This window comes from Hyaena hyaena, unplaced genomic scaffold, assembly GCF_003009895.1.
Source record: "Hyaena hyaena isolate Hyena2069 unplaced genomic scaffold, ASM300989v1 scaffold_178, whole genome shotgun sequence".
In the NCBI taxonomy this organism is placed as follows: Eukaryota; Metazoa; Chordata; class Mammalia; order Carnivora; family Hyaenidae; genus Hyaena; species Hyaena hyaena.
In genome coordinates this window covers 14,115-40,112 of record NW_024080807.1, presented here as the reverse complement: position 1 = coordinate 40,112, position 25,998 = coordinate 14,115, and the positions used below count along the sequence as shown (strand labels likewise).

Sequence of the window (25,998 nt, the reverse complement as noted above, 5' to 3'; positions counted from 1 at the left end):
GAGAGACAGAGAGAGAGTGTGTGAGTGTGGGAGGGGCAAGGAGAGAGGGAGACACAGACTCTGAAGCAGGCTCCAGGCTCTGAGCTGTCAGCACAGAGCCCAATGAGGGCTTGAACTCAAGGACCATGAGTTAATGACCTGAGCCAAAGTCAGACGCTTGATGGACTGAGTCACACAGGCACCCCTAAGGTGAAAGTTTCAAACACTTATAAAAGTATAATAGTACAGGGGCACCTGAGTGGCTCAGTCAGTTAAGCGTCCAACTTCAGCTCAGGTCACTATCTCATGGTTCGTGGGTTCGAGCCCCTCATCGGGCTCTGTGCTGACAGCCAGTTCAGAGCCCGGAGACTGTTTCAAATTCTGTATCTCCCTCTCTCTCTGACCCTCCCCTGCTCACAGTCTCTCTCTCTCTCAGAAACAAGTAAAACATTAAAAAAAATTTTTTTTTAAGTACAATAGTTTGTTGGTCTTGGAAGAGAGTGGTAAAAATGAAAAGGTTTTTTGAATATATTTGAGAGGCTACCAATAATAAATAAATAAAGAGAAAAGACAAGTGTAAATTTATTAAACTCGATGCTGAAAGTGTTTGTTTGAATCCAGAAGCTTTATGATAGTCACTAGATTTCTTAAACACTGGTTTTAGCTTTTTGATCTTTAACATGAGGCAGCAGGATGATTCCATAGCTTGCAGAACAGGATGAAAAAACGTTGCTATAACTGAAACCACTAGCATCAAAAGAAATAGATGATATTCAGTATTGGAACTGAAGAGTTGTGGGTAACATGATACTAAACATAGTAGGGTACCTTTAATCATTTGTAAAATCCAATAAAGCAAGAGAGAGATAAGAGAGTGTCTCATAAGCACAGTAGAATCAGAAATAATACACTATTTCAGGAAGGGTTTAGCACTTTGTAGCATTTGCATAATTACAGAAATGATGTGCTAGTAGATAGCATTGATTTACATTATCTAGAAATTTGAAAACTATAGCAAGAATATTCTGATATATATTCACACCTGCTCCCAAGATCTGATATCTGACCTTAACATCTCAGTGTTTGATGGCAATAAAAGTAGAGTTAGAACTGAATCAAGTACTGTAGCACATTGTTCATGGGTCATACAGCAACCTTCAGTCTGAGCACCCAGGAAAACCTCTGAAATACCTGGCTTGGTTTACCCCTGGTGATCTGCTTGACTAAGTCAGCTTTTCTTTTTCACCTTTGAACCAAGTTTGTGGGTCATATGATATGTATTTTGCAGATTCCTTCTTGGCTTCTTTTTATGCCTTCTTTATATTTCAGTTTTCTTTCTACTTTTGAACACACTTTTAACTTATATTTTCACATATATCCTTGAAAGCTTCTATGAGTAATTTTTGGAACAAAGTTCCATTATGTGAATAAAAATAAATTAATTTTAAAATTAATTTTAACATGATGAATGACAATCTTAAAATCCTTTAATTAAACATATGCTAACTGGCAAAATTTCTGATCCCTACTGTAATTCTATGTGCAGACTTACCAGGAAGAAGCTTACTGAATAAATGTTGTTTTCTATGATGCCATTCATTTATCTTTTCCATTGTAAATACCTGCATTGATATTACAGTTAAGAGATATGTCTCTTGATTGATTTTTTTTTCTGACTCTGAAATCACACTATTAGACCCATAAATATGAACACCTGACAGTGCAGATTCATTCTGCGATCCTGTCAGAGCAAAGAGCCACTGCCTCCTTAAGTATCTCTTAGTTGTATTTACAGTTTATTAAAAAAATATTACAAAGAAACAAAGAGAAGATACAGCCTGGGATTAACTAACATAAAGTAATCAAAGGCAGGGTTTAGAATAACAAAAATATACTAGGTCCTTTATATTATTATCTTAATCTTTCTGAAAAGTCCTACAAGGGAGTGATTATTAAGCGGAGAAATACAGTTAAGCTCAGAGGAAATGAAGCTGCCCAAGATCATGGCGCTAAATGGCAAAGTTTGCTTTGTAGTCTGGGCACTTCTGGCTCTAAGGCCATGGTGTTTCCTTCACAAATGGGTTTTAATGTTGCATTAACCAAAGAACTATGAACTATGAACTTGGATCAAAAGTGAAGCTTACTTCAATAATTGTACATGAGAAGTTCGCGCACAGTTATGATTCATTTTTTTCTTCAGTGCCATGTGCATTGTGAACCTATTCTCAATCTATAACCTACACTTACTCAGAAAATAAACTTACTGTTGAGGAATTCTCTCTCAAGACTCTGCCGGTGACAATCAGTTTGATGGCCTTTCGAAACCAAGGATAAAAGAAAGCATAAATTAAGGGGTTCATTGCTGAGTTATAGTAAGCAATCCAAACCAGTATTTCATAAATGTATGTGGGTGTGACGAAACCCAGGAAGGCATCGATTATTGAATCAATGAAGTACGGCAACCATGAAATGAGGAAGGCTACCACTGCGATTCCCAGGGTTTTTGCGGCTTTTCGCTCCCTCTTGGCCACTCTGTCTTCGTAGCTGTCTGCTGATCTCATAGTCTTACTACTCATACTTTCTATTTTTCTAGCCTGTTGTTTAGCGATGAGGAAAATCTTTGAGTAAGCAATGACCATCACAAGCGTGGGTATGAAAAATAATAGGAAATTTACCAATACCCAGCTTCGATTCACTGCTATTTGGCAGCCCCCCACGCAGGTGAGAGCACTTACTAGATCCTCCAGGCCAGCTTCATTTGCACCCGTGCCAAGAAGGGAAAAAGTATAAATAATTGAAAGGAGCCAGGAGAAGGCAATGCATAAGCCAGACATAGAAGCTGTGAACCTGGTCGGGTAGACCAGAGGGTCAGTGACAGCAATATATCTATCGAGAGAAATAAAACCCAAATGGTAGATAGAAGCATAGCAGAAAGACCCTTCGAAACAAGAGTGAAATTTACAGTAACTCTCCCCAAAGTACCAGCAGCTCTCCACAGACCTCACTGTGCTAAAGGGCATGACGGTCACCCCCACCAAGAAGTCAGCACAGGCCAGGGACACAATCAGAAAGTTTGTAGGTGTGTGCAGCTGCTTGAAATGAAGAATCGAAATCATCACCAAGAGGTTTCCAAATACAGTCAGCACAGCCCCAAAGCCAAACACTGCATAGAGAATCACGCGGGGGCCTGGTGAGTAGGCAGTTTTGACACAGGATCCATTCAGGTTCTCAAAGCACATTTGCTCAGCTGCAGGGGGGAGCAAGTCACTGCTCATGATTCTGTTCCGATACCTGGAAAGCTGTCTTCTATGGCTAAGGATGTCATTTCAGTTTCCAAAAATCCTTTAAAAAAAGAGAGAGATACCATATACCAGTAATTGCCAGTACATTCTTTCCGTATTTCTTTGTCTGTAACATTCCTTATTTTCATGTTTCATCCATCACGTGATGGATTCATGTCCTCACCTCATAAAAGATTTCACTTTGTAATGAAGCAGCACTTAATTTTCATTTTTACATAAAAGATGCTGTTTAATTCAAAAATATTTTCTCCATAATACCTACTAGTTCATATCTGAGAAGCATTAGTCATCAAAGAGCTGTTACATGATGCATGTATAATGCCACTTTTTATTAACGTTTTCCTCCCCTCATTTATCAGAGCCATATTAATGCCAAAATCACTCTGTCCCCTCAGGAGAGTAGCCAAATAATTCCAAATACCCAGAGCCCTGAAGATTGAATCCCCATTGTGCAAGGTGTAGAAAGTAAAAAAAAAAAAAAAAAAAAAATTTAAATAATGATTATCTTAGGTTAAAAATAAGTTTATACCCTTCTGATTTCCAGATGACATATGACTTTTTCATGAAATAGAAATAAGAATAGAAATAGTGCCTGTCCTTAAAAACCTCTGTATAGGATTTGAAAGCCATATTGTTCATTCTTACCAATTATTGGGACTGCATTATCATTTTTGTAAGAACCATTTATTTGTTATTCCTGTTAGTCACTAGATCCTTCACATAAGCTCTTTTTTCTTTTCATGGTTGGTTTGTGTTAAAGAAGTTAAATGCAGAATCATATATTAAAATCTTGAATATCTAAGGTTGAATTTTAATAATTCTGATTTGGAAACATAGGGGTATAGAAATACAGTGTTTTCTTCATGGAAATACATAAAGCAAGTATATGTTCACCTAAAAAGCAGGTTTTGGCTGAGGTTTTTTGGTTTTGTTTGTCTGGTAGTTTGTTTCTACATGGGGACTGTTGGGAAGCTATTAAAGAAAAAGAATCTTTGGAATGTGGATATTCTTAATTATACATTAGATTTTACCATTGACAAGTTTCTTTTTCCTCTTAGCTCTCTAGAAGAGATCTAAGTCTTAGGCTTTGAAAAATATATTTTTTTATATAAATGAATTTGGTCATTTGTAAAAACCAGCTTTTTCATTATAAGGGATAATTTATGTTTGAAAACTTTACACTTTTACAGCGTTCAGGCTAACGACTTAGACTAAATAGATCCACCTTCGCAATCAAGATAGAGACATTTTCGGTGCCACAGCAACTTCCCTGAGCCTTTTGCAGTAGATCTCACCAATTTCTCTTCTCCTGCCCTAGGCAGCCAGTGATCTTCATTCTACTACTACGGATTAGTCTGTCCCATCTAAACTCACTTGAGAAATGAATCACACAATCTGTGCTCTCCTGGGACCTTCTTTCTCTCAGCTTAATGTCTGGAAGATTCATCCATTATTGGGTATATTTATTGGTTCATTGTTATTGCTAAATAACAATCAATACATGAATAAATCAGTTACTTTATCTGTATACCTGTTGATAGACATTTAGATTGTGTTTACTTTGGGGTTATTAGTAACAGCCTTGCTATAAACATTGATGTACAATTCTTTGCATAGACATATGTTTTTATTTGTTTTTGGGAAATACCTAGGAGTAGTATTGCTCATATGGGAACCATACATTTAACTATGCAAGAAACTGTAAACTGTTTTGGAATGTAATTGCACCATTTTACGTGCCCAAAAACGATCTGTGAGCATTCCAATTGCTCCAAGTTCTCTTCAAAATCGATATTGGCATTTCTTTTTATTTTAATTTTTTTAATGTTTTATTTATTTCCAGGAGAGAGAGAGAGAGACAGCATGAGCAGGGGAGGGTCAGAGAGAGAGGGAGTCACAGACTCTGAAACAGGCTCCAGGCTCTGAGCTGGCAGTCAGCACAGAGCCCCACGTGGGGCTCAAACCCACGAAATGCGAGATCATGACCTAAGCGAAAGTTGAACGCTTAACCGACTAAGCCACCCAGGCGCCCCTCATTTCTTTTTATTTTAAACATTCTAGATAGTGTTAGTAGTATCTCACAATGCTTTTAGTGCAATGAATGGTGATCTTAAGAATCTGTTCATGTTATTTTTGACCATTAATGTATCCACTTTGGTGAACTATTCATTAACATTTTTGCCCACTTTTAATTGGGTTTTAAGGGTTCTTATTATTGAGTGGACTAGGTACAAGTCCTTTCTGAATATATGTTTTGAATGTTGAACTTTTCAATTTCTTGAGAGTGTATTTTTGAGGAGTAAAGTTTTTAATTTTAATGAAGTTCAACTTTTTTTTTATGGTTAGCGATTTTGTTTTTTATCTGAGAAGCATTTGTCTAACTCAATGTCACAACTATTTTCTTCTATGTTCCTTCTGAAATTCTTGTAATTTTACTCCTAATGTTTACTTTTGTAATTCCTGTCATTAAATTTAAGTATGTTGTCAGAAATTTTATTATGATTATTATTTGAGATTCAATAGCACTAGCAATAATAGTAGTATATGGATATTTAGCAATTCAAGCAGTATTTCTTGAAATGACTATTCTTTTTCCAGTGAACGGTGTTTAATCTTTTGTCAATAATCAATCAACCATGTACCTGTGGACCTGTTTCTGCACTCTCTAGTCTGCTGCTCTTGTTTCTGTGTTTTGGTTAATACCTTACTGTCTTAACTGAAACATGATAGTAAATATTAACGTCAGATTATGTAAGCTTTCCACTCTGCTGTTCTTTCCAAAATTGTTTTGACTATTCTGTTGTCTTTATGTTTCATACAACTTTTAGAATCACCTTGTCAATTTCTAAAAAAAAAAAAAAAAACAACCTGTGTTTTTTTTTTAATTGTGTAAAATTTCATGTATAAAAGTTAGAGAGAGAGATACTGAAATATTTGATCAGGACAGTAAATTTGCTCATTTCTCCTTCTAGTTTTGTCATTTACAGCATTTGAATATAGATGTTCTTCCATTAACTATATGTATTTAGGATCACTATATTTTCCTAGTAACATTTAAGGATTGGACATCCTAGAAATATTGAATCTACTAAACCTACACATTATATCTCTCTATGTATAGGAAGCCCAAAGAAGAAAATAATAGTAACTAAAATCTTTATTTTAGCAAAAATAAGGCAAGAAAGGAGCCACAGAGAAACAAAATACAAAAGCAACAAATGAGAAACAAATATCAGATGATAGAATTAACTTAAATATGTAAAATTCACATCAGATATAAATGGATTAAACTCTCCAATAAGTAGATAAAAATTGTCCAGCTGCATAAAAATAGCAAATCTCCACTATTGCTGTCTAGAGGAGACACACTGTTTAAAGGAAAAAAGAATAAAAAAATACGTACTAGTAAAATAATGATCATAAGAATGCACTGTGACTATATAAATATCAGATGATGTAACAGTCATGACAGGTCATACCTTTAGAATGAAAGGCTGATTCCATACAATGATAAAAGAACTATGTTCCAGGGGCACCTCGGTGGCTCCGTCAGTTAAGCACCCGACTTTGGCTCAGGTCACAATCTCACGGTCCATGAGTTCGAGCCCCACGTCAGGCTCTGTGCTGAAAGCTCAGAGCCTGGAGCCTGCTTTGGATTCTGTGTCTCCCTCTCTCTTTGTCCTCCCCTATTCATACTCTGTCTCTCAAAAAATGAATAAATGTTAAAAAAAATTAAAAAGAGAAAAAGAACTATGTTCTAGAGGAATTGAATCTTAAGATGAGTTCTCCGAATAGGTTCTGGGTTTCCTGGAATTGGATCTTTGATGCATTCATGACCCCACTTCCAGTGGTGGAGAGAGAATTGTTAGCCCATAACCAATGGTGGCAAAGCATATACTCGAATTATTATCTGTAGATACCTGTGATCAAATGTCTGCAGAAGACAAGGCTCTGGTGACCAAAAATGTGCTGTCATATCACATTTTAGTTAAAATAGAAGTGTAATAAATTGGTTAGTTTCTTTTAGCTGCTCTGGAGAACCTGAGGAAAGAAAATGATGAGCTTCAAAGTCTTTAGATTCTCTACTCAAGGCCCACACGGAGGATTGAAAGCTTCCCTAAGTACCTCGGAAGAGTCCCATATGTGCCATTGCTATGGGACTGAGTTTATGAGAACCAAGACAGGGCCCTATCCTATAGCCTGGTGAATTCTGTTCAAACTGAATTCTCAAACTCCCAGGGCATCTTTTGCTAAAATTCTGGCACTGGTTAGGTGTCGGAGGCCGGCTCTGGCCGGGTCCAGGGGTCCCTGATGGATGGACAGGGTCAGCGAGGGAGGGATGAGAAAGGCCCGAGATTCTTTCTGATCACCAGGCAGCCATCTTTGCTCTGACTGGGGCTCAACTTCATTTTATAATTAAGTGTGTGAGGGATGGCACAGAAGTGGCATTTGCCTTAGACAATGATTTTTATGACAAACTTCTTTGATATGTAAGAATTTCCCAGAACATAGATTTGTAGAAGACTCCTGCATAACCTTTATCAATAGTGATTGGGGTAGGGGATTTAGATGCTTATCCTATGGGGAAGGAATTTATCTTTAGCATACAAGACAATGTTTTTAGCCAAAAAAGGGTGAAGTTACTTCTTTGTGGGCAGGGGTCAATAGCTTGTTTGTTTAAGGCAAAGTATCAAGAAAAACAGGTCTTTCAGGAAACAGTGTTTGCTCCCATAACCACAAAAGAAAAAGTTCCTCAATAGGTTCCTTCACAGGGTGGAATCAGCATTTTCTTTTTTTTTTTTAATTTTTTAATAGTGTATTTTTGAAACAGAGAGACAGAGCATGAGCAGGGGAGGGGCAGAGAGAGAGGGAGGCACAGAATCTGAAACAGGCTCCAGGCTCTGAGCTGCCAGCACAGAACCCGATGTGGGGCTCGAACTCACGAACCCCGAGATCATGACCTGAGCCAAAGTCGGACGCTTAACCGACTGAGCCACCCAGGTGCCCCGCAATCAGTGTTTTTTAGGCCAGAATAAGTCATTCCAAATTTGATCACAAATGCCTTGGGGATGGGGGGAGGCGCTCCAAGCAGAAACAATTGGGTGGGGGTGGAAATCTGCCCTTAACTCTAAATTAGGCTCTTTGTCTCAGGGCCAGACTCAATTGTAAGTCTTATGGTCTTTGTCCCCTTTATTATGTAAGTCTTGGATCTGCAAGGTCCATAGGAAGAGCCTTTTGACAGTCATCCACAATGCTTTCATCTGAAGTCTCTTTTGAAAAGGCAGGAATATGCTTTTCCTTATGAGGAACCTGTGTGGGGAATATCGGTCTGATCTGGAATATTGTGAGGCCTGATCAATACCAGCAGCCTCATTTCCAACAGGAGCCAGTAGTAGCAGAAGGAGATACCAGTTTTGGTTTCCCATGGCAGGAGCTGTGCAAACGCTGCCTCGCTGTGACTGTCATCCAGCAAGGCCAGTGAGGCTCCCAGCAGTTAGGAAATAAAGATTCTAAAGATTAGAATGTTGACACATGGCAGGTCCTGATGCAACTGATCACACCCACCCTCTAATTCTCACAAGCCTTTTTCTGCTGGAAGAGGCAGCGGGTCCACTCCTGCCTGAGGAGGTCCGTCTCCCTTTTTTCCAGAAGCAATAATGGTCTTCCCTGGGGGTAATGTTCAGACCCTCCTCAGGACCTCCCCTAACACCTTTTCTGGCCTCCAGACCTGTCATTACACTCAAATCCAGCAGCCACAAAAAGAGAGGTACAGAGTGTGACCCATGAAAATGTGCACCTCAAAACAATATTAAAAACATTTTGATAACATTAAAATGTATTCTTAAGAAGATACTTTGACCACTTTTAAGAGGTACTTCCTAAAATATACCAAGGCTGCTACAATTTAGTTCCCTTATGTAAGAAAAAATATACTATGGATATGCACTCAAAGAATATCCTCATTTGATCAAAACTAGCAAACCGACAAACCTGCAGTATTCAAGGAAAAGAGATTGTGAAATCGTAATGTCAATTTTGATACTTTAATTTCATCACCAATACCACAGTGACAAAGACAAATGACACAGTAACTCCCCTCCCCCCATATACACATACACTGTCCCTTATACATAAAGGTAGACTTTTAAAAAGCATATGGAAATATACATATATGGGGGCCATCTTACATACACTGTTTTATAATCTAGGTTTTTGGTTCTGTTTCGTTTTTATTTTAGTCAAAAAATATATTGTGGGGTTTTTCCATGTCAATTTATATAGAACTCATTAGCACTTTTTGACAGTTTCATAATGTTCTATTATATAGGTGTAACATCATTCATTTAATATATCCCATATTGACTTAGGCTTTTCCCAGTTGATAATTAAAAGTTAAACAATGAATGCGATTGTCATGTTTGCTTTCTTGGATGGCTCTTTTCTTAGCATTACTTTCTAGAAATGGAGCTACAGAGTCAAGTGACATCTATGTTTTAATTTTTAAAAAAAATTTTAATGTTTATTTTGAGACAGAAAGAGAGAGACAGAGTGTGAGCTGGGAAGGGATGGAGAAAGAGGGAGACACAGAATCTGAAGCAGGTTCCAGGCTCTGAGCTGTCAGCACAAAGCCTGACCATGGGGCTCAAACTCGCGAGCCATGAGATTATGACCTGAGCTGAAGTCCGATGCTCAACCAACTGAGCCACGCAGGAACCCCTTAAAATTTTAATTCCTTCAGAAAGGAGAGACTAAGTTATATTCTCCCAAGATGCATGGGAACATGCTCTACTTGCACGACAGTATCCAATTTCCCATACTCTAATATTGGGTATTATTGAAATGTCAAATATTTGCCAATTTGATATATGATACCTTATCACATAATCATTAGCATTTGAAATCAGTTTTGAATTTGCATTATAATGCATTTATTAAACATCTGTATAGTTTTCTTTGTGTATTTACCTATTCATATGCCCAGTCGGGTGTTAACCTTGTCTTAGTGTTTGGTTAAAGCCTTTACATGTTTAAATCTATTAACCTTCACTCTGTGTGCTGCCAAGACTTTTCCAAGTTTAACTTTTTAATTTTTCCTTAACTAGGCTATGTTTCCTTTGAGTTAAAAGTATTAAATTGAGTGGTTGAATCTATACAGGTGTTCAGCCTTGATTCCTACAATAAAAAATCTAAAAACACTAGTATTCTATTTCTGGAAATATCAGTTTTGATTTTGTTAATGATATGAGGCAAGATGCTTACCATTCTTTTCCAAAAAGCGGTATGCCACACCATCGCTCCTTAAATAGTCCATTCTTACTCCATAACTTACAATGCATTGTTCTTTTTGTCATGAACAAGGTACTACCTTGGATATTATTTATAGGGGAAAAAAAAAAAGACAGAACAATGCTGTTCACAATAGCAGAAAGGTAAAATAGCTCACCTCAGGTTAAGAAAACAGTCCCATAAAAGGACAATCACCGGTGTGGAAATTGCATCATCTGCTCAGAATTATTCCACAAAATATCCCCCCAAATATAAAATATGAGTCCAGTACTGAGCTTGAAATAAGCCTCACAGAACCTTAGGAGCTACAGAAGACCCAGACCCAAGAAACAAACTGCTTAAAATGGAAGCCGGGTGCGCAGAGTCCAGAGATGACAGGGACGGCGAGACTTTCATAGGAAACACGGAACCAGGCGAACTTTGAGGTGACACCAAGGTACGCCTGACAACAGGCCTTGAAAAGGAAATTAATTAACAATAGACAAAGCAGGGAAGTGCACATATTTGAAGAAATAGAAAGTATGAACGTATGTCAGCCGTTTCTTAGTAAACATATTTCTTTCAAGTGCGTAAAAGTGTTCACCTCACGGAGCAGGTAAAGGCATAAAAGTTATGCTACTGAAATGGAGGTATTATTTCTCCTTTGTGATTGGATGGGTCATCTTCATGCTGTGTGATTCATGCCACAGGCCTGGGGACATTCTCAATATAGCAACAAATTCCTCAATATGGGATTAGGTTCATTAAGAAAACAGACTTATGGTTGATGAGCTGTCTTTTAATACTTGGCCGCTTATAATGAGTTTTATTGCTCTCCTAAACCAAGGGTAAAATAAAGCGTAGATCAAAGGATTCACAGCAGAGTTATAGTAAGCGAACCAGCAAAGTATCTCGTAAATATATGAAGGTGTTATAAACCCCCAAAACACATCAATGAGTGAATCAATCATGTATGGTAACCATGAGATTAAAAATGCTACCACAGTGATGCCGAGAGTTTTAGCGGCTTTTCTCTCTCTCTTACTCACCCTGGTTTTGTATGGCCCTGATGCTTCTGCTTTGGTACTAATGTTTTCAATCTTGATAGCCTGTTTTCTAGCCACAAGAAAAATATTTCTGTACAGAATCATCATTACAAAAGTAGGTATGAAAAATAATAGCAAATCTATCAAAATCCAAAATTGATTTATTAGTGGATGACAACCACCTACGCAGCTGAGGGCACTTACTAACTCCTCCAGCCCATCATCATGGGCACCTGTGAAGAACACGGCACCACTGTATACAAGGGGCAGGATCCAGGAGATGCCGATGCATATCCCTGACGCAGACACCGTGACCTTGGTAGGATAGACCAGAGGCTCAGTCACAGCGATGTACCTGTCGATGGAGATGAAGCACAGATGGATGAGAGACGAGTAACAAAACGCCACATCAAAGCAACTGTGCAGGCTACAAAATCTGGCTCCAAAGTACCAGCAGCTCTCCACAGACCTGACCATGCTGAAGGGCATGACGGTCACCCCCACCAGAAAGTCAGCACAGGCCAGAGAGGCGATGAGGAAATTGGTTGGAGAGTGCAGCTGCTTGAAATGCAGGATTGAAATCACCACCAGGAGGTTTCCAAAAACAGCCAGCAGAGCCCCAGAGCCAAACACCATGTAGAGAATGAGCCTGGGTCCGGGCGAATAGGAAACTTTCACGCAGGACCCGGTCACGTTCTGGTAGCAGAGCTGCTCGGATGCAGTGGGGGACAAGCTGGTGCTCATGGTGCTGCCGCCAAGAGCTTGTAAACGTGAAGTTCTGCCCTTGGCCAGTCACACAACATAAAGCAGGTTCCTATTTCCTAGGGCAGAGAAAAGATCTTTTTAACTGATACCCCTGTTGTAGTTATCAGATACGATCATTGGGCCCTGTCATATACCCATTTTATTTTAAGCCCATAACATAGAAAATAATGATATTCAGTTTAAATGCTCAATAAATTTTAGCTATTATTATCATTTAAAATTTTACTGTTTAGCATGTAATCGAACCAATTTTTCTAAGTCCAATAAGATTTTACTTCAAGTAAGACTGTCACAAATTTGGTTTTTGCCACAGATTTTTTTGTCCATCAACTTATCAAAATTCTGACATTACCTGCTCTTGATGTAGGGGATATTCCTTTTTGCCAGTTAGTGATAATTGTGTGACTTGTTTTTTATTAGTTACCTTTTACCACCACGCCCCACAAAACTGTCTGTGACATTAATGACAAAATAAATCCCAGGAAGCACAGCCAAATCCCATATCTCAAATCATCCCAAATCAAGTGGAGTCCCTGTAGTGCAAGGTGTGAACAGAAAGCAGAAACTTATATTTATATTCTCCGCTTAAAATTCATATTTTGACATATAATAGCCTCTGTAGGAAAACCCAACAGAGACTATGTGAAAAACAAACAAAAGGACACCTCACTTACATAAATACAAAAATCCCGAACAGAAGCTTAACAAACCAAATCTAAATATATAAAATGATAATGCATCATGATTGGAGTCGATGCAAAGAAAGGGATTTGGCCTTAACATTAGAAAGTAAAATGATGTGGGGTGCCTCGGTGGCTCAGTCGGCTAAGCGGCCAACTTCAGCACAGGTCATAATTTCACAGTTCATGGGTTTGAGCCTCACGTCAGGCTCTGTGCTGACAGCTCAGAACCTGGAGCCTGCTTCGGATTCTGTGTCTCCCTCTCTTTCTGGCCCTTCCCTGCTCGCTCGCTCTCTCTCTCTTCTGTCAAAAATAAATAAACATTAAAAAAATTTAAACAAAGAAAGTAAAATGATGCAATTAACCATTTTAACATATCTGAGGGATGAAGCAAATTATATAAAATTCAACACTTCATCATTACTAAGAAAATTCTTAGCAGGGAGCCAAGGTGGCTCAGTTGGTTAAGCATCCAACTTTGGATCAGCTCATGGCCTCATGGTTCATGGGTCCAACTTCAGCTCAGGTCATGATCACATGGTTCATGGGTTCGAGCCCTGCGTTGGGCTCTGTGCTGATGGCTAGCACAGAGCCTGGAGTTTACTTCAGATTCTGTGTCTCCCTCTCTCTCTCTGCCCCTTCCCTATTTGTGCTTCTCTCTCTCAAAAATAAATAAACATTTAACAAATTTCTTCACAAAATAAAAATACAAGAAGTCTTTGTAGGTAGAAAGGTCTCTACTGAAAAGTCTATCACATACAATACACTCCATAGTGACATTTGAGAGCATTCTTTTTGAGTGACAAGGCAAAGATGCTTCAGTAATCAGAAGATTCAGGGAGTGTTAAGTCCTCCCACCATACCCATAAATTCACGTGCAGTCCAATCATTCATGAATGTATTATTTGTTTGTTTATTAAGCATCTATTTGTATCAGACTCTTGAAGATACAAAAATAAGCAAGAAATATCTCCTGCACTTAATGGGGTATCCATGTTGATATGAGAGACAGACATATAGCAATAACAGTTCACTGTGCTCCAAGTCAAAATTGTAAAAAGGGTAAAGTGAAAAATGTCATCAAAAACTACTAGAATTGGGTGAATAAATAAAATTCACTGAAGGTATAAAGTGGGGGCCAGGTGTAGAAGGATGGATGGAATGTATTCATGAAAAGAACAGGTAACGATTCAGATATTATGCACAGCTTTGTACACCCCAACAATCACTTTAGATTTTATACTATGGGACTAGTGCATGGAGGTAGAGAAAACATACTTATCAGCAGGTAAAGATCTTAACTACCACAGAAGACAGTTTTCTGGATTTTTCTGTAACTTATCTTTAACTTTCTTATAAACCCGCATATCATGGGATGCGATAAACTTCAGTTCAGTCAATTTGGGTTTCCCATGCTCTTCTCCCAGGGTTGCATCTCATTCCAGAGTAACTACATAGTCTGCCTCATTTCCACATGAATCGATTAGGGTTGTGTCTGGAGATGTCTTCTAGGATGAAATGGTCATTTATCTCCTAATGGAAAAACAGATGTACACACAACCCTAAACTCTGAATAATGTGCTTAACAATCGCCTCCTCCAGACTATGAATCTGATGATCTCTTACACGTGTTCCAGACCATCCATGCCACAGTGAGTGGCGTGCTGCTTTGGCTTTTTCAGATTTCACATCAATGTACTCTCATCAGTCTCTCCTCTATCTCCAAGAAAAGGTGCCATTTTTATTGAAATTAAGAGATTAATTGGGGGTCTTAGATCTGTGTCTCAAGGCCCTACCTTTTTAATGTCCTCAACTAAGACTAAGAGATTTGAGCTACATCAGAGTAGTCTGTCATTTTCTCTCTAGTTTTCTTTCCCTTCTTCCATCCTTCGTCTCTTCTTAGCCTCTGCTAATTACCCTGTGTCCATCCAGGAAATTGTAAACATTCTGAAGTTCGCTTTTAAACTCTGTCTCATCATAGTCACCAGGTATTTCTCTACCTACTCTAACTGCAGAGCACCTACCTAACATCTTTGTATGAATTTTCTTAGAATTTGGATCATAACTCATATGTTTTACAGAAATGCTTCCTAAAACATTATCGAAATTCTGGAAACCCACAAGTATCTTCTGTGAATCACAGGGCACAGATTCAGGTGTGCAAAATCTGTTTCATTATTGTTAAGGCACCTATCATTATAACAGTAGCAAACAGCTTTTGAACAGTTGCTATATCTAAGTGCTTTATATGTATTAAACTTAAATAAATTTAATGAAATTGTCACATGCAAGAAAAATCCATGACATCAGCATGACTATTTTACAGAATCACTGCAAGCTATTCACTTACCCGGGGTTAACGTCCAATAAGTGGTGAACTGGGGATTGTATGCGAGCAATTTAGCCTCAGATTTTGTGTTCTCTATGCTCTACAATTACAAATTTACCTCATTTCTGAGCCAAGCTCCCTAACCTCCAGGTGAAAGAAACTTCCTCTCTACTTTCCTTTCTGAGTCAGTCACCCATCAACAGTGACTCTGTGGATTAGAGATCTGATCTGGGAGGCCATCTACATACACTGATGTCCAATAAGATGTCCTGCCTGGTCTCTGGACTTTGGTCCTGTTCTGTCACAGAGCAGTCATCCCTCATATGTGACAGTAAGGCTCCTTTAATTCTTACTTTCATCAGCAAAATCCAGTGCCTTTCTCAGAAGAATTCAGCCATAGTTGTGGCATCACAGGCAGCCGAACATTTGGTGGGGTTTCTAGGACCTGTCATGACTCCATGGCACCCTCAGGGGCTCAGGAATTTTCACTGTCTTGTCCATGCAGAGCAGTGAGATGCTCTGTGAGACTGTCTCTAGCTACATGCTCAGAAAGCCTATGTAGCCATTTCTGCCCTGCGAGTTCTGCCCAAGGAAGGAGAATGAGTTTCCCTTGCACTTGGATCTTTTTCTCCTTAAACCTACCTGACTCTATTAGCTTCCTGTGGTTACTGTAAGAAGTTGCCACACACCTGATGTTTTAACACAACACAAATTTATTTCCTTAGAATTCTGGAGGCCAGAAATATGGTATCAGTTGTTCTGAACCAAAATCAAGGTGCCTACATAGTCTCACGCCCTCTGGAGGGTCTGGGGGTGGATCCATCGTAGCGTCTTCCAGCTTCTGCTGGCTGCTGGCTCTCCTTTGCTTCTGTCCCCAACGCTCCAGGGTCTCCCTGTGTGATCGCACTGCCTTCTCCGTGTGTGTCATCTCTCTGTGCTTCTATCCTATAAGGACACTTGAGATAGCATTTAGGTCCCACCCAGACAATCCTGGAAGATTAGTCCATCTCAAGACTTTTAACTTAATCACATCTGCAAAAATATTTATTCCCAAAGAGGATTAACAGGGATAAGTTCCAAGTATTAGAATATGGATCCCCTTCAAAGGGGCCAGTATTCAACCAACTGCACTGGTGAGTCAGTTTTTATCCTTTCTCAATCCAGACTATAGAGAGGAAGAGATGGGGCACTCCTATCTCAGAGGTCCCCACTCTTTTCTCCTTTATTGTGGTCATCCAATTATCTCTCCTACTCTTATACTGGAATACAAGGAAATTTTGATATTGCCCATAACTTCCTCAAATCTAGTGACCATCAGCTCTTTCTTTTCTGAAAAGGGCCTGGGCTGTTGAGGTGAAGGTGCTTGAAGAAAAAATCTGTCTTGCTCATTTCAACTAAATCAGTTAGAGCACAATAAAGAGTTTTTCCAAGTTTATCTTTTCTAAACATTTTTTATTATATGGAAAAATTAAATTTATGGTATATCTTCTAAAATTTTCCATTGGAAACTATGAATATATTCGATATTTTTTTTCTAAATTTTCATGGCTTTGTATTTTATACTCAGATCTGTGTAAGGATGGATGTAACTTTTTTCCCTCAAATAGATAGGCAAATGTCCAAACACAATTTTTTGAATATATCATCTTCCCCTATAAATATGTGACTTTGTATGTTTGCATTATAATCAACAATAATAATATTTATAATATGTTATGACAGACAACCATTCCCACATGATGTTGAAGAAGTAAAGTGCAATAATCATGTTGAAAAGATAATTATTGTTATAAATACATCTTTTTGTTATGGTCTATTTCACAGTGGAGAGACATCCTATGGAGAATGTCCCTTAAAAATCAAGTCTTAAGCTTGTGTCAGATCTGAGTTTGACACGATTCCCCTGTTGGTAGAAGAGCATTAGTGAGCAAGAGGAATTCTACTCCTCACTAGAGCATGAAGCAGAGGGAGCTGAGGGGATTTAAGAAAAGAACCCCAGCAAAAGAAAATCTTGGACTGAAAGTTCGTCAAAAAAACAAGAGTCTCGGGGAAGACAAAGAACATATGACTTTTTCAGAGAATAGGAAGAAGCAAGTGAACAAGGATGAAAGGTGAAAATACCAAGAAATCACACCCCCAGAAGGCTGGGAAGTGGACAAGTGACAGGACCGAGAAGTGGACAGAATCAGCAGTAGGAAGTAGGACCTGTTCACCGCGTCAGTAAGTCTGTCTGTAGCAGACGCTTGGAGAAGCTCACCTGAAGCAATGCTTGATTAAATCAGAGGAGCGCCTTTTTTCAAATTTGATGCCATATTCATATACTGTCTTCCATGTCACAATACATGGAAAATTGCCAACATCTCACAAATACCTCAATTTTAAGTCCAGGCTTATATTGAAAACACATTTGTGGCAGATAAACTGCCCTTTAGTTCTTGACCAGTTATGTTGTTTGAATTCTCTCCAAATCCCAGGGTCACATAAAACCAGATATTTGGCCCTTAATTTTGAAATCCAGGCCAATAAGTTTTTTGCCGATTTGAATGACTATCCTTATATATTTATTATCATCATTGGTGCATTTGGGTTTAAATCAACTATCTTAGTATTTTTTTTTACATTCTTCACATTTTGTCTTTGATCTTTTATCACTCTGGACTCACTTTAGATTATGTTTTTATTAGTCACTCTTTTTCTCCCATGAATTATAAATTATACTTACATATTATTCTGTTGGAATACTGAAGTTTTAATATGTATCCCTGATTGATAAAATTGTCCAATAAGTTAATAATTTTACCAATTCAGGGCAATGCAAAAGCTTGCCATAAATTACAAGATATAGTTTAATTCCATTTGCCTTGGCCACCTTTTGTTGATAGTGCTGTCATTTATTTAAATTCTGTATATAATTTAAGTCAAAAAGACATTCATTTTTACTTTTAGCTTTTATGTTATTTTTCTGATATTGACACTCTGGCACACGTCATGAATTCTCACACTACAGTGTTTCCTCTGGGATTTATTTTTTTTTCCTCCTTGGAAACTCCTTTAGTTTTTTCTTTTTTGTGGCAGTGATGACTCTAGGGTTTTGTTCATCTACAAATATTTTTATCTCACAATCAATTTTGAAAGGTATTTATGCTAATTTGAGAATTCAATGTTGTTAGTTATTTGTTATAAAGGCTTTAATGATCAGGGCTCTTGGGTGTGTTAGTCGGTTAAGCGTCCAATTCTTGATTTAGGCTCAGGTCATGATATCATGGTTCAGTTTGCAAGATGGAGCGCAGCATTGGAATCTGTGCTGACAGAACGGAGCCTGCCTGGGATCTCTCCCTTTCCTTGTCTCTCTGCCCCTTTCTCTCTCAGAAACATAGTCTCTCTCTCTCTCTTTCTCTCTCTCTCTCTCTCTCTCTCTCTTTCTCTCTCTCTCTCTAGTATATAAAATATTAAAAGAGAATAGTGTTCCTAAAAGTCATTGCTGAAAATAACCTTCCACGTTCACGTGTTATACTATAGGGATTCCATGCAAGGATTTTTCCACTGATGAATTGATTTTTCTGGAAGGACTGCATGTCTTAGTCAAGCGATGCTGGTCAGACAACATAGAGATAAATACAAGCAGAGGTTATCCTTCAGTCCCACAGTTACATCTCATATCAGTGGCTGTTGCAAAGAGTAATGCAAAAAGTAGAAAATAAAGATATGCATGACTAAAAGGAAATGTCATCAAATTAAGATATTAAATAAAAATTTAAAATTAAGGGAATTAAATCATTATTTTTAATTGATATCAACTCTCAGTAATCTTTTATCATATAATTTTAATTTTATTATAGACATCAAAAGATTTATAACAAAAATGGAAAATTGAAAAATAAAATAAAGATCCTTATCTGATAATTTCTTAGACTTCCTTGTGGATTTTTTTTTCATATGTATTAAAAAGTAAAATCTCATTTTCTCTGTGAAAATCAAGAAGATCAGAAGTCTCCACATGTAAATAGCACCATCATGAGCAGCACCTCGTCCTCACCTGCAGCCCAGAGCTCTGTTACCAGAACATGACCATGACCAGATCCTGCATGAAAGCTCCAACTCGCTCGCACCCCAGTTCATTCTCTACACAGTGTCTGGGGCTGTGCTGCTGGTTTTGGAAACCTCTTGGTGGTGATTTCAATCCTGCATTTCAAGCAGCTGCACTCTCCAACCAATTTCCTCATCGCCTCTCTGGCCTGTGCTGACTTTCTGGTGGGGGTGACCGTCACACCCTTCAGCATGGTCAGGTCTGTGGAGAGCTGCTGGTACTTTGGAGCCAGATTTTGTAGCCTGCACAGTTGCTTTGATGTGGCGTTTTGTTACTCGTCTCTCTTCCATCTGTGCTTCATCTCCATCGACAGGTACATCGCTGTTACTGACCCTCTGGTCTATCCTACCAAGTTCATGGTGTCTGTGTCAGGGATATGCATTGGCATCTCCTGGCTCCTGCCCCTTGTATACAGTGGTGCCGTGCTCTACACAGCTGCCTATGGTGATGGGCTGGAGTAGTTAGTAAGTGCCCTCAGCTGTGTATGAGGCTGTCAGACAGTTGTTAATCTGAGTGTTGATAGATTTTCTATTCTTCTATATACCTATTTTTGTTATAATAACTCTTTAAAGCAATATTTTTCTTGTGGCTAGACAACAGGCTAAAAAGTTGGAAAATACTGGGGACAAAATAGAATTGTCATCAGCTAGTTATAAATCCAGAGTGGCCAAGGGTGAAAAGCAGGGAAAACCCCGGGTATCACTATGGTAGCATTTATGATTTCATGGTTACTGTATACTCATTAATTGATTCTTTTACCAGACTCATAACCTCTGCCTAAACTTACAAGATCTGTTATTGGTGTTCTTGTTATAACTCAAACATGAGCCCTTTATGTTTTATTTTACCCATGGTTTAAAAAAGCCATAAAAATTGTGAATGGTTGGGTTTTCAAGGACAGTTCAGCCACCATGAATTTGCTTTCTGAACAAACATAAACAATTGGACTCAGGAAGTTAAAGAAATCTTTACAATTTCTAAGTGAAATGAGTTTCAAAAATCAACTATGACTGTTAATGAGGAGAAAACAAATTACTCTTCAAATATAATAGGGTGGATCAGTATTTTCCACTCATGTTAAATGTGAACTTCCTTGTCACTTCTCCAAAAGCATGCACTTTACTAATAAATGTTAAATTTTTATTTGGCAACTACTTCAGAGCTCAGCATATACCAATTCCTAAAAATACTTTTCTCCCTCATTTCTTTTAAATCACAGACTCTTCCATTTGTTCTGATATGTGAACTGTAAACATCTTCATTCTTTGATCCACTTTCCCCTTTCCTAACTAAGCTTTTTCTCTAGCAACAAGTCAAAACTTTCACCGACGAATTACATTCTCGAGGTTCTTGCTTTCTTTTGGTTTGCTTAATTTCCCAAGAAAGCCTTTTAAGGAGCAGTTAAATGTCTTGTGTTTAATGTCTGAGGAGAGAGATCTGAAATATTTATCTATAAATTGTGTGTAGACTAACACAGCCACTGTGTCTGATTCAGAATCAGAATCTGGGTTCGGGGGGCATTTGCAAACTCAGACATTATTTTGACCAAGCTGTTGTGATGGCCAGACAAATTACTGTCATCCTGTGAAATTATTTCCTCCCCCAGTGTAGGAAGCAGAAGCCATTGTACTTCCCGAAATGATGATAGGATACATCTTGGTCTACTATTCTCGTTACTGCTGTTACTACTCAAAACTGTGTAAGTGGTTGGTATGGATAGCACTCTATGCTATGCTACTTTGTTTAAACACATTGAATATTACTTCTCCATTCAGGGAGATTCTCTTTTGAAAGCAGTCTTTAGTTCTTTCTTTTTCTATAACAAAACTTAATTTCAACAGAAAATTTGCTAGTCTTAGGAGATAAGTGCAATATGCATCAATTAAAACATTTACATATTCATCTTCTTTTTTCATTCATGAAACATAAGCCACATGCTCCCATTGTACCAAATCAGTGCTAGATTACATAAAATGGTAATAGGATCCTACCTTTATGTTTAAGAATCTGTAACTCTGGCAAGAAGCAATATTGTTAACTATGATAATTTTAAAAGGATAAACACTAGCTCAACGAGATTAAGGTTAACATCAATAGTGACAAGTCATGTTGATAGCAGGGTGCCCTTGTCATGATGTGATGAGAATGACATGTTATTTCAATGCTTTTTTCCCCCCAAAACCTATAACCCTAGTGGAATCATAAGAAAACCATCAGACAAACCCTCATAGAGGACTGTCTTACAAAATGACTGATCAGTGCTCCTCAAAACTGTCAAGGTCATCAAAAATAAAGGGAGTAAAAGAAACTGTCAAGGTCTAGAGGGGCATAAAGAGACATAATAACTAAATGTAATGTAGTGTCCTAAATGGGAAGCTGGAAGAGAGACAGGACATAAAGGAAAACAGAGGAAATCTGAAAAATATATGGACTACTTATTGATACATTAATAATAATATATCCATATTGGTTCATTAATTGTAAGAAATTTACAATACTAATCTAAAATGTTAATAATAGCAGAAATGGGGTGCAGGATATAGGAACTCTAAAGTATCTTTTCAGCTTTCCTGTAAATTTAAAGTATTCTAAAATGAAACATTTATTTAAAAAAATATAAGGCACACAATTATTGAAAACAATGGGCCTTTATCCTTATATCACTGATTCACTGATCCATTTTGCAAATACGTTTGAAAACTTAGTGTTCTGGGTTCTGGTTCAGTGCTTCAGGAATACAAAACAAAAACCTTAAAATATTTTGTAGAAAAAACAAATATACCAACAATTTTTATGGTTTGGAATTCATGGAGGTTTAAATGATAAAAGGTGTGTTTGAGTAGCACAAAAGAAAGAACTGGCCTCTAGATGGAAGATCAGGGAGACATATTAAAGAAGGGGCATTTAAGCTGGGTCTTAAGACATAAGAGTTTTTGCAGGAGGGAAAGGATGGAAATGGATTTTCAGGCTGAAGGAATGGCATGACAAAAGCAAATGAGAAAGAGCACAGAGTATTCAGGAAATATGGAGATAAAGCAACTAAACAACTACTAAGGGAATAATCACCCTTTTGACCTTCCTAAGGCTGGCATTCAAGCCTCTCCCCCCACTCTCTCCATCTCCCCAGGCATCCTCCATTTTAATTTGGAGGCATTCTTACCTCCACTCATTTGCTCAGGTTTTGATTCCTCCGATTCTCATTGTCTTCTAAGCCAACATTTCCCAAATGAGGTTTTATCAGAGAGTGGTCCTATGAAGTGCTCCAGGGGAGAGAAGTTTCCACATTTGGAATTGCTACATACAATATCCTGCTTTTGGGGAATAACACTAGACATGACATATTAAAGACTCTGAGAAGTCCTGTTTCAACAAAAATCCATTTAACATTGTTTAAATATACACATAAAAACTATTTATGCAGAGTTCCACCTCGTGATATAGCAGAGTGTCCTTCTAGGACAGACAGTGCCATACTCAGTGGATAAAAACAATAAAGTTAATAGAAGTTCTCTCTTGCCAGAAAGAAAAGAAGGAAGGAAGGAAGGAAGGAAGGAAGGAAGGAAGGAAGGAAGGAAGGAAGGAAGGAAGGAAGGAAGAAAAAAAAGAAAAGGAAATGAATTCATTTCAGCTAACTTCCATGACAAAATAAAACATTACATTTTATTTATGGAGATTGATTAATTTATGTTTGTTTCTATATTACATCTATCTATACATTTGTACTTAGAGACCTCAAATTAACTTACTAATAAGTTTTCCAAATCAGAAATTATTAATTTGAAAAATAGTAAAAAATGTGGGAGTTACTAGAGACCTCAAGGAGAAGATTTAGGAAGAAAACAGAGGCAAAATGTACATAGGAGATGTCAGTGCCTTTATTAGTAATAGGTCCTAAGAAACACTTGGTTCAATGTTGAACAAGTATGTGGCTTAAGTACTTGTTTTTCCAAAGAAAATCATATACTTTCCAGGTGTCCCTGGAAAGAGGTAGATCTAACTTATGTGATTTTTTTTTAAAGGAAGAAATATTACAATGGCCATTTAAAGGAAGAAATATTACAATGGCCAGATGTAGATCATTACCACTTTACAAAATATTTCACCATTTCCATGTTTCGATTATTAAAGAAAAGTGAGAAAATATTCCTTCAAGAATACAGTACATTTACTCAGTGATCATTGAAGTGGGCAAACCTGGCTTACAATCCTGGTTAGGGAGATAGGAATTCTAAAGGGGACATTTTGAAAAAGAAACACTCCAAACACTTGATTACGATCATGAAAGTGATGCCAAACAGCGTTTCCCGAAGTTAAATTATTATACAATAACTGAGTTTCAGGTTCCTGAACAGTACAAAACCCTAATTTTCTAGCTGAAACTCAATGAGATGGGGAGAAATTCAAAGGTTGTCAAAATAGTCTCACCCAAGAACTGCCAGGAGGCAGAACCAGTGTGAGAACTCAGAAATCTCCACCTCGCCGTCTTTTCTCTCCCCCTCTGTATCTCCTGAGTCTCAAGGAAGTGATAAACAAGGAGTCAAGTATTTTCACAGAATTTTAATGTAGCCCTAAATATTTGGTTGATTTCATTCTCTCCTTTTCCTACATTCTACTACGGAAGCATTGAATAAAGAGACTGCTATATTTCTTTCTGAATTAAGAAGTTGTTTTTTCTCTTCCACTTAAGCCATGGTGTCCTAAAAGCATGCCTGCAAACTCATGACACCCCTTGGCCAAGGAGAACTCAACCTTCCCAAAAAGACCTACCCCTCACCTGCATTCAGTTTAAGAAGTCATTCTTGGTACAAATCGATAGCGTGTGTCCGAGGTGAGAAGATCTCTCGACTCAGGCAGAGTTTCAGTGCCTTTCTGAACCACCGGTAGGAAAAGACATAGATGATAGGGTTGCAGGCTGAGTTGAAGTAAGCAAACCAAATAAAGATGTCAAAGACCAGAGGCGGTGTGATGAAGTTAAGGAGGCTGTCAACCAGCGTGTCAATGGTGAAGGGAAGCCAGCACAAGAGATATATGCCCACGGCAATGCCGAGGGTCTTGGCAGCTTTTCTTTCACGTTTGGCAGCCCCGGCCAGGTTTTTGCTCAAGGTGCTGATCTGCTGAGCCTGCCTGATGGCAACCACAAAAATCTTCACGTACAAGCTGATCATGATGAGACAGGGGAAAAAGAACATAGGAAAATTTAACCAGCCCCAAAACTTATTGAAGAGCAGCTGGCAACTGCCCACACAAGGCATCTCTTCCAGCCATTGACTGAGCCCATGATCTACCACATCTGTGTAGAGGAAGAAGGCGGTGTAAGCCGCTGGAATCCCCCATCCTGCCAGGATGTACCTGATGGCCACCCTGACTGTGAACTTGGAGGGATAGGTCAAGGGCTCACAGATGGCACAGTGGCGGTCAATGGAAATGAAACAGAGATGGAAGATGGAGGTGAGGCAGAAGAGGGTATCCAGGTAGGTATGCAGGCGGCAGAGGAAGTCTCCAAGGAACCAGCAACTCTCCACTGAGCGAACGGTACTGAGAGGCAGCACTAGCAGACCCAGAAACATGTCAGCCAGGGCCAAGGAAAGCAGCAAGAAGTTAGTGGGAGTGTGAAGCACTCTGAAGTAGGACACAGCAAACACCACAAACAAATTTCCTAGGACCGTAATCAACATGCCTACTGCACCGGCCAGGTAGATGGCCAACCGGATGCCCAGAGGATGGACTGTCCTGGGGCAAGATCCATTCACCTGGTAGCAGAACGCTGCGGAGTGTTCTTCAGCACCTTCGTTGAGGACAGCACTCATTTATGGTTCTTACTCTTCCTTTCTGGGAACTGGCCACCTGTATGCCCCTCCCCCCCAAAAAAAAGATGTGAAGGAAAAATTGAAGGGCATTTTGTAACCTGGTACAATTTCCTTAGATACTAAAGCAAATATTGTCCAAAAATCAGTATAATGTGAGATTTAAGGTCTCATAAGAGTCACTTCTCTGCTAGCTCTGGTTTGTCTAACTGGGCACTTTTGAAATTGGTGTAGACTATATCTTTAAGGGAAAAGAAGAAGAATGTAAGCTAACTGTTACCTCACAGACAAAGCAGGCTATGTCACAGTAGGTACTACACAATTATTGAGAAACTATCTCTTCCATTTAGATAAATTCACCTATTGGCAAACGTAAAGTGAGATTTCAAGTTACCAGTCTGAACTAAGGGAAGAATTAATTCTTTATAACAAATCTTTGTTTGGGGAAAGAGTAACATCTGGCTCCTCTCTTCAAGAATTAAATAAAGTGACAATAAAATCAACAGATTGAGCTGCTTAATTACATGCCAACCAAGAACATAATTCAAAATACAAATAATTAAAAGAGTAGAGAATTACCAATTTCAGTTTTGCATGTGGCACAATTTCTAAAGAGAACACACATTACTTATACATCTTGGAAGGACTATCTGTTGTGAAAAAGTATTTTTCTATCTTAACACCAGTCTGCAATTTTAAACAACTCTAATAAACTGAATTCAAGGTTCCTAAACTACTTA

The 25,998-nt window shown here is 38.3% G+C and overlaps 3 protein-coding genes and 1 pseudogene across 3 annotated transcripts; 1 reads left to right on the top strand and 3 right to left on the bottom strand.

The window, feature by feature from the left end:
• Positions 1–2,222: 2,222 nt before the first annotated feature.
• On the bottom strand, positions 2,223–3,260 carry LOC120237241 (trace amine-associated receptor 7a-like). Its single transcript, XM_039240441.1, has one exon. The coding sequence runs from the start codon at positions 3,252–3,254 to the stop codon at positions 2,223–2,225; it is 1,032 nt and encodes a 343-aa protein (XP_039096372.1). The 5' UTR covers positions 3,255–3,260.
• Positions 3,261–11,311: 8,051 nt separating this feature from the next.
• Positions 11,312–12,337, bottom strand: LOC120237244 (trace amine-associated receptor 6-like). The gene has a single exon (XM_039240444.1). It carries the CDS (start codon positions 12,335–12,337, stop codon positions 11,312–11,314), a length of 1,026 nt encoding a protein of 341 aa, XP_039096375.1.
• Positions 12,338–19,431: 7,094 nt separating this feature from the next.
• On the top strand, positions 19,432–20,392 carry LOC120237235 (annotated as a pseudogene).
• Positions 20,393–24,247: 3,855 nt separating this feature from the next.
• On the bottom strand, positions 24,248–25,261 carry TAAR5 (trace amine associated receptor 5). Its single transcript, XM_039240408.1, has one exon. The coding sequence runs from the start codon at positions 25,259–25,261 to the stop codon at positions 24,248–24,250; it is 1,014 nt and encodes a 337-aa protein (XP_039096339.1).
• Positions 25,262–25,998: the final 737 nt, after the last annotated feature.

Excerpts from the sequence above, each read along its gene's own strand:
- LOC120237241 (XM_039240441.1), bottom strand. The coding sequence starts at position 3,254 with ATGAGCAGTGACTTGCTCCCCCCTGCAGCTGAGCAAATGTGCTTTGAG.
- LOC120237244 (XM_039240444.1), bottom strand. The coding sequence starts at position 12,337 with ATGAGCACCAGCTTGTCCCCCACTGCATCCGAGCAGCTCTGCTACCAG.
- TAAR5 (XM_039240408.1), bottom strand. The coding sequence starts at position 25,261 with ATGAGTGCTGTCCTCAACGAAGGTGCTGAAGAACACTCCGCAGCGTTC.